The sequence below is a fragment of the Fusarium falciforme genome, chromosome 2 (assembly GCF_026873545.1).
Source record: "Fusarium falciforme chromosome 2, complete sequence".
NCBI classification, from domain to species: domain Eukaryota; kingdom Fungi; phylum Ascomycota; class Sordariomycetes; order Hypocreales; family Nectriaceae; genus Fusarium; species Fusarium falciforme.
In genome coordinates this window covers 2137530-2151119 of record NC_070545.1, presented here as the reverse complement: position 1 = coordinate 2151119, position 13590 = coordinate 2137530, and the positions used below count along the sequence as shown (strand labels likewise).

The 13590-nt window shown below is 55.4% G+C and overlaps 2 protein-coding genes across 2 annotated transcripts; both read left to right on the top strand.

Annotated features, from left to right (window-relative positions):
• Positions 1–1107: 1107 nt before the first annotated feature.
• Positions 1108–2672, top strand: NCS54_00261800 (Hypothetical protein; the record flags this gene model as incomplete). Its single annotated transcript, XM_053148213.1, has 8 exons — positions 1108–1156; positions 1207–1256; positions 1306–1350; positions 1404–1554; positions 1619–1699; positions 1766–1899; positions 1952–2266; positions 2313–2672. 8 exons carry the CDS (start codon positions 1108–1110, stop codon positions 2670–2672), a joined length of 1185 nt encoding a protein of 394 aa, XP_053004188.1.
• Positions 2673–9848: 7176 nt separating this feature from the next.
• NCS54_00261700 (FNIP-N domain-containing protein) lies at positions 9849–13454 on the top strand (the record flags this gene model as incomplete). Its single annotated transcript, XM_053148212.1, has 1 exon — positions 9849–13454. The coding sequence occupies one exon, from the start codon at positions 9849–9851 to the stop codon at positions 13452–13454; it is 3606 nt and encodes a 1201-aa protein (XP_053004187.1).
• Positions 13455–13590: the final 136 nt, after the last annotated feature.

Below are 13590 nucleotides of genomic sequence, written 5' to 3'. Positions count from 1 at the left end.
TTGGGAGCAACGTGTTGCACGAGAGGTTGTTTAATATCGTACGCCAAGATGGAGTAGGGTAGGCGTGACACCAAGCCTCGTAGTCAGGAAGGGAAAAGAACCTGATATAGCTTCACAGAGAAGGATTCACGAGTATCTCAGCTTCTTAATCAGTCGAAAAGTCCCCATTAGTCTCTTAATCAAGATCCTGCGCCAAAATGCCGTGTGACGTGGTCCACGTTGGACCAGAGCCCTACATCTGGACCTTGATGTTACATGGCAATTAGACACTGACCTACACCTGCCGGCTATCACTTGAGCAATTGCAACTGAACCGTAGTAACGGAGCATCTTTCAAGTCATCACAATGAGATCTAGCTGTCACGTCTCCTCAAAAGTCAGTGAGTGACCAGTTCGCCCCCTTATATACGGAGTCACCGCCATGGTGAACATGTTTCAACATCCCCAATACACGGACGAACCGCCACCTTGATGGCCTGGGGATTGGGAAACACTAAACTCCAGGGTTCCTGCACGGCATGCCAGATTCGGACAGAAATAGGTGTCACCGTCACCGTCACTGTCGCTCGGTTCGGCAAATGCAGCGGCATCGTCCCGGCCGGCTAGCGACATGCCCTGCCCGACAATAACCCTGATAAACATATTTGTCCCTTCGCGTCTCACCCTCTGACTCTACTTCTCGTGAAGAGGTTAATATGATTCTACAAAGTCCTTTGCCCGTATTCACTTTGCCATTGCTCCCGCTCTATACCAAATCACCGTCGTTTGCAATCTCGAGCCGATGGGGGATGCTTCGCTTGGATTCCATGACTCCTCGCGTAAGACTCAGTCCTCGTACGCGCACCGGTCAGGCCATCAGAATCATTCTGAGGCTGTGGTTGCTTAAAAGGCCGGGAACGAGGCTTTCTTCAGGTGCGATTCTCGTGAGGCAGAAGCAGCCCCTTACCAGTTGTTTCTTCCATACGGATATTACCAATATCAAAAGGAATCAATACCGAAATCAACATATCGGAACTTAATATATCAACAAAATCAACCTACCTACTGGCTATACTATCACTAAGACCTCAGGGGTTGGTCATGAAAGTCTCTCGAAAGCATCGGCTTATGGCCACGATATGCATCGCTTTCTCATTCTTTGTCGCAGAACTGGCTGGTCCGTTAAACCAACACGTTCCCGGACCCCCTGACTGACAAACTCAACAGTCGGCTTTTATACATGCTCTCTCGCTCTAGTCGCTGATGCCTTCCACTATGTATGCAACTCAATAGACAAAGTAGAGGCACAGATACTGATGACCCTAGCTTTCCGACTTGATAGGCATCATAGTTGCCCTGGTTGCATTGCTGGTTCGTTGATGTCTACCAACCTGAATGGAAACATACAACTAAGGCAAGTATAGATACAAGAACGACCTGAGCCAGCACCGCAAGAGTATACGTATGGATGGCAGCGGGCTACTCTGCTGGGCGCCTTCTTCAACGGCGTCTTCCTCGTGGCGCTGAGCGTCAGTATCCTGGTGCAGGCCGTTGAGCGATTCATCGATCTCACCCGTGAGTCACCCCTTATCAAGCATGCATGCATGGCATGAGACAAAGATGAGGCTGACAAGACTAGACGTGCAGAACCCTCAGCTCATCCTGATAGTCGGAAGCGTCGGGTTGGCTCTCAACATGTTGGTCTTGAGTTTCCTCCACGGTGAGAGAACAACGCCCCGCCCCCATCTTGAGAGAAACGCTTGAGTTGCTGACCTCGAGGTTTCAGAACACGACCATGAGCACGGCGGACAGGGACATGGGCACGAAGAACAGCACTGCCCTCCTCATGGGCGACTCCATGAGGTTGCTGGGACGCTGGCTAACGATGCAGCTAGCAAGACCGAGGCGCGCTTGACGCCGGTGCGTATTCTCTTGACACACTTTATGAGTTGTCAACTGCTAACTATAGCAGAGCACGAGTAGCCATCACGAGCACAAGCACACATCCGTGGCAGTGATGTCGCCGGGCAGAGACCTTGGCATGATGGGGGTCTTTATCCACATCCTGGGAGACGCTGTCAACAACCTTGGTGTCATCATAGCAGCCCTAATCATCTGGAAGGTCGAGGGGGAGGGCCGATACTACGCCGATCCTGCAGTCGGGGTCTTTATCGCAGTCATGATCTTCCTGTCGGCGATTCCATTGGTCAGGAACAGCGGCGCCATCCTGCTGCAGATTGCACCTGGTGGAATCAGCCTCGAAGATGTCAAGCATGACATTGAAAAGGTAGGTCGATGGGAAGAGTTGCTTGGTCAGAACTGACAGTGTCCAGATCCCAGGGATCGAGTCGGTTCACGAGTTACACATCTGGCGACTAGATCAGCACAAATCCATCGCATCTGCCCATATAGTCGTTGACGGTAGAACCGTCAAGAGCTTTTCGGACAAGGCGAGGATCATCATGGAGTGCCTCCACGCGTACGGCATTCACTCGGCAGCCCTGCAGCCAGAGGTACTGGCTGGCCCCCCCGTGACCATGACGGACGGCGCAACAGACACTCAGGCAACGGCGATCGACGCAAGCTTGGACACCTTGAGGTGTCGACAGCAGCGAGGCGAGGAGGAGTGCCAGCTGATTTGTGGCGAGCTGTGCGAGGAGTTGAGGTGCTGTGCGCCGGCACAGTTGCAGTGATCGACAGTTTCGTCGTTGCTCGCCCTCAACCCTTCGCCCTCGGACGAAGAGCTGAGACGAGGGCGAGAGGGGTTTGAGGGTCACCAGAGAGGGGCACAAGCTCCGAGTCGCCGGCTTCTGAGCTGTATCCTTGGCTCTGGTGTTGCTATTCGACCATGGCGCCGTATGTCCGCGCTAAGGGAACAGGAAGATCCCTGAATATGTTGCGAGACTGGTGAACGCGGATCTTTTTGCCACCGAGCAGAATGGGATATGATGATTTCGATTTAGCGAGCATGGGTTTCTTAGCACCGCAGTGGGTGGCTGAGGTCGGGAGGGATGAGTGTTCATAGAGCTATAGCGATAGACACTAATACGGGGTATGCCGGCATGGACGCAAGTAGGTAGTAGCACACTGTACCTGGCCAAGGGCTGGGTGACAATAAAAAGGATGCGCGTCTCTGCTCCGTAAGCTGACCGTGACCTCCGATGTCTCTCTCCCACAGGCCTCGGCGGCTGTGGTCAAGATGAAGCCCGGCGCCAGAGGGATGCGCCATTAGATCCTTGGCGCTTGAGCCAGAGAGCCAGCCTCACGATGGCATATGCGGAAATCGCACCACTCTGCTGGAACCCTTGAAGATGCGGCGACATGCTAACCTCAAGAGGGCAAGTCGGTGAGCCACGCATCCAGAGATCTCGAGGCCAGCCATCATCAGAGCATACTCATGCTGGGCGAGGAACATGGTTGTCGGCATTGAGGGCAAATCTCCCCATCAGCGAGGTGCTGGCGTTACATTGCTCAGGCTCCCACAGTCTCTAGTGTAGCGGGAAACCATCCCAGAGGTCCAGCTGGACATGAGGGGACGGTCGAGGCCCTTTGATGGATGCTGTCAGAGGGAGACTGGTCGGCTTGGAGCCGAAAGATGGAGGTCAGCTGGTCAAACGGCGAGTCGGCCGAGGGACGGGCCGCGCACAACTACGTTAGTTGGTCCAATGATGAGGAGCATGAAACAAGACCAACTGGACGAGTGAGAGTAATGAACACTATGTCGATACTATGCCACACATGCTCGTGACACTGTCAAGGTGAGGTGCTTTTGGGTTGCAGGATGGGCTCATCAGAGGAGCACTGATGAAGCTTCACCATCCACAGGCAGTTATCGCACCAAATGGAATAAATGGACCAATATTTGCCCTGGAATAATTCCTGAAGTCACCGCAATCCTTCCCTTGCTTCGAGATACGAATCGCTCCTTGCGGATGGGCAGCATGGGTGTAATTATTAGGCCGCACCGAACCAGCCTGGTGCTGCAAGTTCTGCGAGGGATTGATGATGAAGTGCCCGATCGTAGCGTAGCGAACCCAGCAAATCCGAGACGATGAGCCGAGCGCAATCTGGGTTCCAAGCAGCCGGAGGACGCAGCAGGGGTTCTGGTTGGCAAAGCTCTCGACAGCAATGTGACCTGTAACAAGCCCAGGCATGGAGGAGCTCATGCGGCCGCTCCACGCGCGCGCGCCCGTTGACTGGGGCACCTCATTTCCAGTGAGCATCGCCGAGGGGCCAAGGTGAGAGGAAGAGCCAGCCCAATTTGTTCAGCGAGGGGCCGCCATGCTCAGAGCTGAGGACGAACGAACGAGGGGCAAATGTCGCAGGGCGCATTCAGGCTGAGGCGGCTTGGCTGTGGCTGGGACTGGTCCTGGGATGCATTCTCGCTGCAGCTCACAGCGGCTCGCATTGGGCGGTGAGATATTGGAGATGGGAGACAGGCGCAGGTGGAGGAGAGGAGACATCCATCCGTGATGGAGTTGTGTGGAGGTGGAGGCTCAGAGAAATACGACACGTGACGGACGCCATATTGTGATCAGTGCAACATTAGCACTGGAACCGGCAACCGGAACAAGCGGGGAGTTTTTCTTGGGAGCCCAAGGCAAGGATCAAGCCTTGGAAGAGAAAGGATATCTGGGGCTAACGGGCCGGAATGTTGTGAATAGATCAACTGGCTGTGATGAGACGTTGCGGTTAAAGTACCCGCGCGCCAGGGCTTGGATTGGTAGGAGAAGAGTACTAAAGTGGCAGCTCATAGGCATTGACACAACTATCCATCCATCAATAACAACAGAGTTGCAGTTGAACCACTTGATTAGCCGCTGAACTATTCGCCGGACCGGCACTTGTCTCGAGAGCGTTGGTAGGCAACAGACATCAGGCTCATCAGACAGACGTGGGCCCGCATGCAACTGCAACGTTGTAGCCATTGAGAATCAGAGAAGAAGGCGAGCGACTCCCAAAAGGGATTGATGGGATTTGTGGATGCAGCTTGGCGGGATTGTCGATAGCCTAACTTGGCCGCTGAAGAGGGGAGGGCTTATCACCGCCATCGTCATATTCATGCATCTCCATCATCATGCCTCAGGGCCATCATGAGGGGAGCTGCATTAGACTGCGCCTCGACGGGACTCCAGGTAGAATGGCCCAGGCCAGCTCCCACAACAGCCCTGTGACCAACAGCCCGAGACTGCCGCGCTCCTTGATAAGTCATGCCCAACACCATGGAACACGAGACACGGTGACAGAAGCCCGTGCCGGTCCCTACGTGGGATGAAGATCGGCAAATACTGCATCACCAGCCGGTCAAGGCAGGGGAAGAATGCTCTCCCGCGCGAGTGCCGCGGCGGCTGCCCAGGTCTCTTTCAGAGCTCCTAGCTCGGAGGCCCCCCAAAGTTGCCCCCAGACGCCCACCATGTGTGTCTCAAGGGAAGGCGCTAAGAGGCAGAGGTCGTTGAGAAATGCGCGTGGTCTCAATTGACATGACCGTTGTCTGCGTGCCTGCAGATCACTGAGGGGAAGAGGGCGAGCTCGGCGGTGCTTATCGCGGGGCACATTGTTCAGTGGACGATGACGAAGGAAATGCAACCCCACAGGGGATCACCAAGACATTGGATCTATGAGAAGCGTTGCTGTTTAGCCTCGATTGCCTCCCTTGACGACCGCAGCAGCGTCCAGTAGGGCCGACGTCTCCAGTATGCCATGCCTTCATGGATGGCACTGCCTCAAGACCGGTGAACCGAGGGGCAGGAGAGTAACCCCGGGAAACAGAGTTTTCAGGCTTGGACTGAAATGGTCGAAACCCGAGAAAACTCCCTGTTGAGCTAACTAACACTGGACCCTGTTCGCTCGGCAGAAGGTTAGAGATCGAACCCGGCGACACGGTGATGGCTCAACTTGGGGGGCAGGGGGGCCATTGCCATGACTGAGGGACTAGGGTTGACAGGAAGCCATCTCGATCGCAAGACGGGCCTTCTGGGTCCCAGGAGAAGAAGGAGAAGAAGCAAACGTCTGTGATGGCGTCTAGACGAGGCTGGACAAGGGGCCTGACGTCGTCTCCGGGCGCCGCCCCCCGGGGAGGGCTTGAGGTCTAATTGGCAACGCCGTAGACCGGCTGGGCTTGTCATGTACAGTAATGCCAGGGCTCTGGTTTGACCGATGGCAGGGAGGGCAACTGGTCTTGGCAACCTAGCAAAAACAGTTTCGTTCCGGACATCCAAGGCAATTTCTCGAGTCCTGCCGGAAGAGGCTCTCACAGCCGGTCTTGAGCGAGTCAAGTCGAGTCCGGCGAGTCGAGTCCGAGTCTGCTAATTACGTACCAGATCCCCCAACGTTGAAAGGATGCGGCTACCTGTTCCCGATGAAAGCCCACTCCCCGAAAGCTCTGACGGGATTTTCGGGGAATTTATCATCTCGGTGCGGCAGTTGAAGAGCCACCCACTCACGACGACTTGCATCTCTTTTGGGAACCCTACTTCCGCCAAGATGCGAGCGCACAAGAAGATGCCATTAGAAAATTACATTGACTTGACTGCGGTCCTCGCACATGTACAGTAGCGTCATGTGTACGTCCACCTTGACCAGTTAGAAGAGAAACCGCCCGGTAGGTAGCGAGCCGACGGCGGCTTCCAAGGGGGCTGGCCGACTACGACGTACACAAAAGCAACTTGTCGGAGGTAGGTCGGTCATGGATGTCATGGCCAAAAGGAGGCCATCAAAACGCGGTGGGCAGATGGCATATCTCGGCGACTGGGATCGTCGATAGCCAAAGGGTTGGGCTTCAAAGTCGACATTCAGCTTGACTCACCGGTTGATGCCCTATCGAGGGCGTCTCGTCGAGTCGGATGGAATCCTCAGCTTGCTTTGCTTACCGACATCTTGTTTCCTTTCATAAGAAAGCACAAGGCAGCGCCGGCCGACGGAGGACAAGGGGACGTGACCGCGGCACCGTTACCCATGGCGTTCTCTAGCCGGCTTTTGCTGCGGCTTCATGCCTGGGCTCGGCACGTCTAGGCTGGCACTGGCCTGCCATCGGCACTAGCGTGTACGACTTGGCTTTTAGGCTCTTGGAGATGTGGTTTGTGCAACGCAAGTTTACATCAGAGAGCGGTGTTGTGGTGCGTATTCGGACATTTCATTTCATCCATCTCGAGGCCTGGCCTGTGCTGTGCTGTGCTGCGTGTTGTTGATGAGGCTGCGCTCCACCATGCCTGGACCATGCTCACGGAGAGTTTGGGAATGGGTGATGGATCCGCGGCCTTGCGCCCACGCCGGACGACCCCAGCAAAGGAGACCTGCACGAGCCGTCAATGAGCCAGGGCACGCGACGAGGTCCCACTATCATGACCCGTCGCCATGGGAATTCATGGAGCAGAGCAGAGGGATTCGCTCGCCTTTGTGTCCGTCCCGGGGAAGGTCGTGGCGGATGAAATAATTGTGCAAAAGAACCCGAACGACACACACTTGGCTTCCATGCTTGGGATGGCTCACCCGGGCCTTGGAGCCTTGGCCACACCGGGAAGGGAAGACCCCTGGTCGAGCCGACGACACAAATCTGGTTGCTTTCACCGCATTTTTGGGGGTCAGTAGCCTTGGGGATGGAGCAATGGCTTTTTTCATACATACTGGACGGGGGTCCTTTTTCTCATGTGTGCTTTTTATTCCTCTCTGTCAATTTCTGCTTGACAGAAGCAGCAGCCGGGCTCCAAACCTTTGATGGAGCAGCTCCTGGGGGCAGCAGCTGAATGATCCATCACTGCTGGTCTTGTCACCTCTTCATCGTCTTTGACTTGACAAAACGAGTCGATTCTTGGGCCTCGACCGACGACCCGGCCCTCTTTTTTTTTTTTTTTTAACTCATATTTTTACTCATCATCTTTCTCTTCTACTAACACCCGTTACCCGCGCAAACAGCGAGAATACCAGAGCCGCTCGCGTTGCTGTGCTGGGCCCGCCATTGTTTCCCCTAACCTCCCTCGGGACAGCCGCTGTGGAATGAGATCGCGCACACCGACGATTTACTTATCAATTCCGTATTAGCCACGCCCTCCATAGTCGCCTCCTGGGATCCGATATTACCTAAATATCGCCGCTCCCGAAAGACCTAGTCATTGAACTTGCGGGTTAGAGAGAGAATCCACACACCAATGACTATGGCCTCGACTCGAGCCCGTGCTTGAACTCGACACGACCAATCAACCGACCAGCAATCTGCTTCTAAAGGAAGAACGAAAGGGGCGCTTGTCTTGACTTTGATCCAAAGGTTTCGGCCCCCCGGGTTTCAGTGCCAGCCACTTACCTTTCCCTTGTTCGTGTCTCGACGTTTTCTGTTTCAACGTACGTCTTGTTATCTGTCTGGCAGCCAATCCAAACATTGTCGTCATCCCGGCATCAGCATTCTCATCACTCAACTTCTGAGACTCTGGGGAAGGCAAGCATTGGAAACAAACATGCACCCCCATTCCACGACTTGAACCCCTCTTGGCTCTTCTCCTCTTTTGCCTCCAGCTCCATCTCTGCTCCGTTCCCCTCTCCGTCTCCTCTCTGCCAAGGTAAGGTAATCCACATTTCTTGTCCTGTTGATGGTTGTCTGGTCTGCTCTGTTCCCTCGTCCCGCCCCTCCGATCAATATCCACCCGTCCGTCTCCATCAGACCAAGTCCCCATTGAGCTCCAGTATCCATCCAATCCAATCTCCACTGGGCCTACCTATCCATCCCACCTTGCCCGCCTGGGCCCTGCTGACGACGATCTAAAGCTCGAGCTAGGAGGTACCGGGCGCCTTGTACCGCGTGGTTGAGCCGCCACCAGCGCCAACCCCCAACCGCCACTAACGAGTACTTACACTGCGGTACCGCAGCCGCCTTGCTCCCGCTGGAGTTGCACCTTACACTCCAGTTACCTCGCTCTCGAGTGGGCGCTGGCTTGCTGCCACACACACCAAAACTCGCTGCCACCCGCCCGAGCTGGCGGCGTCCCGGCCATCTGGATAAACCACCAAACATCGGGCTCTCTCACCTCAACCTGGACGCCTTTTACACCCTCACAAGTTGATTATTGTTTGCTTCGAGAAGCAGCAGTAGCAACAACACCAGCAGAGTCGCCCCCGAGTAACACGGCAGGATCAACAACTACTACCCCCACACGTAACCTGGGCCTCCCAGCTCCAGCTTCTCCTGTTGATCACCCGCCCGCGAAACCACCTCCCACCCGCGCATATCGTCGCCTCCACACACGATCAACCCCTCACGCTTCGCTTCGCTTCTCTTCTCACAGAACTCGCGCAACTCTGACAACAAAATCCCTTGTCTCCTCCAGCTCAAGCTCGAGCCCGTGCCCGATCCTACTTCAGCTTTGAATGTCCTAACCAGCATCATCGTCAGCTGCACCTTACCTACAGCTCATCCTTGCTGTTTCTTCCACCTCTCACGTCTCTTCCAGGCAGCTTGCCACGCCTTGCCTCCCTGTGTGTGGACGCACGCGCCACAGCAATCAAGCTCCCTGACGCCGCCACCTCATTGCTCTCGCGACGCCGTGAGCTCTGGTTCATTCATTCATTCATTGCTTGCATCTAGCAAACAAGCAAAGCTCATAAATCACCTCCATCCCCGGATCTGTCGCCCTCTAGGACCTGCCCTGGGCTTTGCCCGCCACCTTGCGCCCGCTTGTTCCGCTAGCTGGGCAACTCTACTGGAAGCTTGTTCGTTCCATCACCTTCACATGCCACGCGCCGTGGTTACTATGCGATTACGCCCAGCTCAGAATATTTGGTCCTTCTCCCTGATGATGGCTCGCCGTCGTAATTAATTTCGACGGCCGCCCTCTCCACCAACCCCAACACTGCCGCCCGTTTTCCTTGGTGCCGCCCCCGACATGCTCGGCCGGCTCTTGCACCTGGGCTCCGGCGGTCCTTCGGTCACGCCCTCTCAGGCGACGGCCAAGACGTCGAGGCCAGTATCCTCGCTTGAATCTGTTCAGGAGGATATTCATACTCGCAATCTTCTTTTCCCAGACGCTCAAGCTCTATATCAGCACCGCAATGACCAGGTGTTTCCTCTATCTACAACCCCAACTACCCCAGCTACATCTACAGCCAACGCTTTCGACTATAGCGGCGATGTCGACCTCGATGTGCGTGACGTCCGTGTCATTATCATGCAGGATGCTCTAGGTCCTACCAACGCCTCTCTCCTCTTTGACAGTCATCCAGCTCCTCCAGTGTCTCCGATAGAAAGGCCCGTTGTCCCTCAAGAGCTTCGCCGTACTCCAACCTCGCCGCGCAAGAGCAGTCTTAGTCAACTCTCGCGCCCCCTCGTCATCCAGCCCGAGGGTCCTCAACCGCCTCCGCGGCAAGGCGCTTTTGACCGTCGAGCTTCCTTGCAGGGACGCAGCCAGGTCCATATTGAGACGGACGGTCAGAAAGCTGCGCGTGAGTATCGGGAGGAGCTGGCAACTTTTTCTAGCTGCATTTTTGGAAACTCCGAGTTGATGTCCTACAAAGGGACCTCAACAAAGGTACATGTAGTACCGGGCGACTCCCGACCTGTCGATCCCTCGGGCGGTATTCTAGGTGATGGTAGGAGCTCCATTGGCCGCTCCAGTGCTCGCTCCAGCCGTCTTTCGCAGTCGTTCTCCTCAACGACCTTCTCACCAACCAACGTCTCTGGTGCAGCGCATGTTCATGCTCACACACCACGCCAGAGCGAGAAAAAGAAGGTCCTCATCACTCGCCTCTTTCCCGTGAATCTAGCTGCAGATGACACCGACACCAACGTCTCGCCTCCGAGCCGCTACGCAGACGAAAGCGCCGGCTTCCCGTTCCCTTCGACGAATGACGAATCTGCGCCAAAGAAGAAGAAGCCACAGCCCAAGCAACGACGCACGCCAATGTATGCCGTGGTTCTAGTTGTTCAGCTCCCCGCTGCTCCTCCTTCGACCCGTACGCCTGCCGCGTCCCAGTCAAAACAGCGCGAATCCAGTTCCTACGACCAGGAGTTCTTCTCTTCATCATTTAGCTCAGCTCGACCTTCAGGATGGGGCATGGTTGGCTCTGGTAACTACGGCGATGGAACCGAGTCAAACTTCTCAGTCGATATGGAGGACCGAATCGATTCCCTAACCCGGCACTGGGATATTATCATGAGGACCTTGACGCATCTCCAATCCGTAGTTGCAACCATTCTAGGAACGATGCTTAGACACGTCGATATTTCTTCTCCCGGAGCCATGGCGACCTCAGTCACCTCGAACAAAACCGGCAGGACGCCGTCTTTCTCGGACCGACGCCCTGAGATGCCTCGGGTTAAGCCCCCGAAGAGCACCACAAAGCTGGTATCATTGTGGCCTAACTGTCTTGCGGATGATGCCAATGTTGCGGGCGAGGTGGATGCCGCGAGACATAGAATTGTCATGGGCCTAAGCGCGGCCAGAGTCGTTACCGGTCAGGGGCGATGGGGGATATGGCGCGATGAAGCTCGATGGACGTGCAAGTGGACTTCTGGAATCGACCATCACAACCAATTCTTCTACAACCTCCTGACCGGGTTTCTCGCTACTCACACCGACTGGCTTCAGGCTCTTTGCCCCCCTTCGTACCGAAGACGCCTCTTTTTGCAGCAGAAAAACCGGAACGAGGAGGACCTATCACTTCCGGCGCGGACAATCATTGTCTCTGAGGATAAGATGGCTGCTCGACGCATGATCTTTCTCCTCTCGGCCTTCCTCCCCGCGAATTCCCAGATTCCTACGACCCGGGCCCATCGTCCTAGCACATCAACTTCAGTCGGCACGTTCTCGAACTCTCCTCCGACCTTTGTGATTCCCGTTCTTCGAGAGGAGTCTCTTCGCCGCAAGATTAATCGTCGCACTGGACTTCGTCGAGCTTCTCACTCTCGGACAACGAGCCAGAGCGCAAGGGCTTCTGCTGTGCCCATGCAGCTGGCTCACCTTACCATGGATCGTAATCACGAACGCCGCGTTTCGGATGCTGCCTCGATCCGACCATCTAACTTTGGCATGTTTGGTAGCGACATGGTTAGCAGGAAGAGCAGTGCGGCAACTACTACGACGGTTCTGCCCGAAACCACGGTGCCGCACTTTTCCACTATTCAGCGCGTCGATACGCATAGGAGGCCTCGACCGAGCAGCAGTGGAAGCGTGGCCACGGATGACCTGAAGCGGTCCCTCAAGCGAGGAGAGAGCACGGGTGGGATGAGCAATGCCAGCAGCGACTCGAGGAGCCAGAGCTCGCGCTGGGGCAGCGTTATAAGTGGTCTTTGGAGCACTCGCCGCCGAGATTCCACCACACTCAGCAGCTACGGACAGATAGATCCGAAATCCCCCACCAAGCAGGCTTTCCCCAGGACAGACAAACTATCCCAAATGGTCGAGGAGGTGACTCTCGGCGAAGATCTCCACGCCCCTTCGTCGTCGGCTGCTCGTCCTTCGACCGAGGTTCGCGAGACGGGCACACCACGAGAATGCAAGGGTCACAGTAGGGAACCATCAATCCGACCGGAACGAACACCAGATCCCAATGGTGCTTTCGAGTCACCGGTCAAGACGTCCATCAATGCCGATGACGGGGTCATTGACGTGGACATTTCTTTCCCGGACTACATGACATCTTTTGAGTCTGCAATCAGCTCTCCCTCCAGCAGTGGTTATCTTTCCACCCCAGGATTTCAAGGAGGATTGGATTCCTTTGAACAGGCCTCGCGCTTGTGTATCGATGGAGACCTCCCGCTCAATGCTGCGGGCTGGCTCAATCGCTATCACCCCGACTTTGCGGTTCAAGCAATCCCCCCCCAGGAGGACCTCATGGAGCAGGTCAAGGCGTCTCTTCGGGCCGAGCCAACCCCTGCTCCAGCTTTCCCTCTGCTCGACCTCTCGGAGCGTTGGGTGGAGGTGAGCTGTGTCATGATTGCTGACACTACAACTAACTCGATTACACGTCTCCGTTATCGCCGACTGGTGAAGCCACGGGCACCAGTTGATCGGCCAGCTTCCGGACCTGCAGCCTTGTCCACATCATATGGAGGAGTTTTGACTCCCTCGATTCTCCCCTATGAGACCCAGCTGGAAGAGGAGTGGATCGAGGAGCCTGTGCTACACTCGGACGAGACTCTGACTGAGGCTGTTGAGAGGGTCATCAGCCTCAACCAGGATACTAGCAAGGATCACTCACTGGCCTCATCGCAGACACATAGCGAGGTTCGCATGAGCACCGAAGCTGAGGAGCCCGTTTCTATCACGGCGCCCGAGACACCGGCATTGCCCAATGCACCCCTGGAGATCCCCCGTGTCCAGTGCAAGACTGTGGTGCTCTCTGCGCTGGAAGACTGCATTCGCGAAGTTATCGACGTGCGCGAGAAGAGGCACCTCGAGACAAATGGCAATGCGAGAAATACACCATCACGAAACCTACTTCATGATGCCATCAACATATGGCTGGACAACTTGGATATTACCGATGGATGAGGCTGATCAAGGAGCCCATTTAACGACTTTATGACCTGTTTTTTCCTTTGCGTTCGTTATCCGCCTGTCTCTTTATTATGCGCGGATGTACCACCACCACTATTTCCTACCAGAGACGTCGAATGATACCCCCATG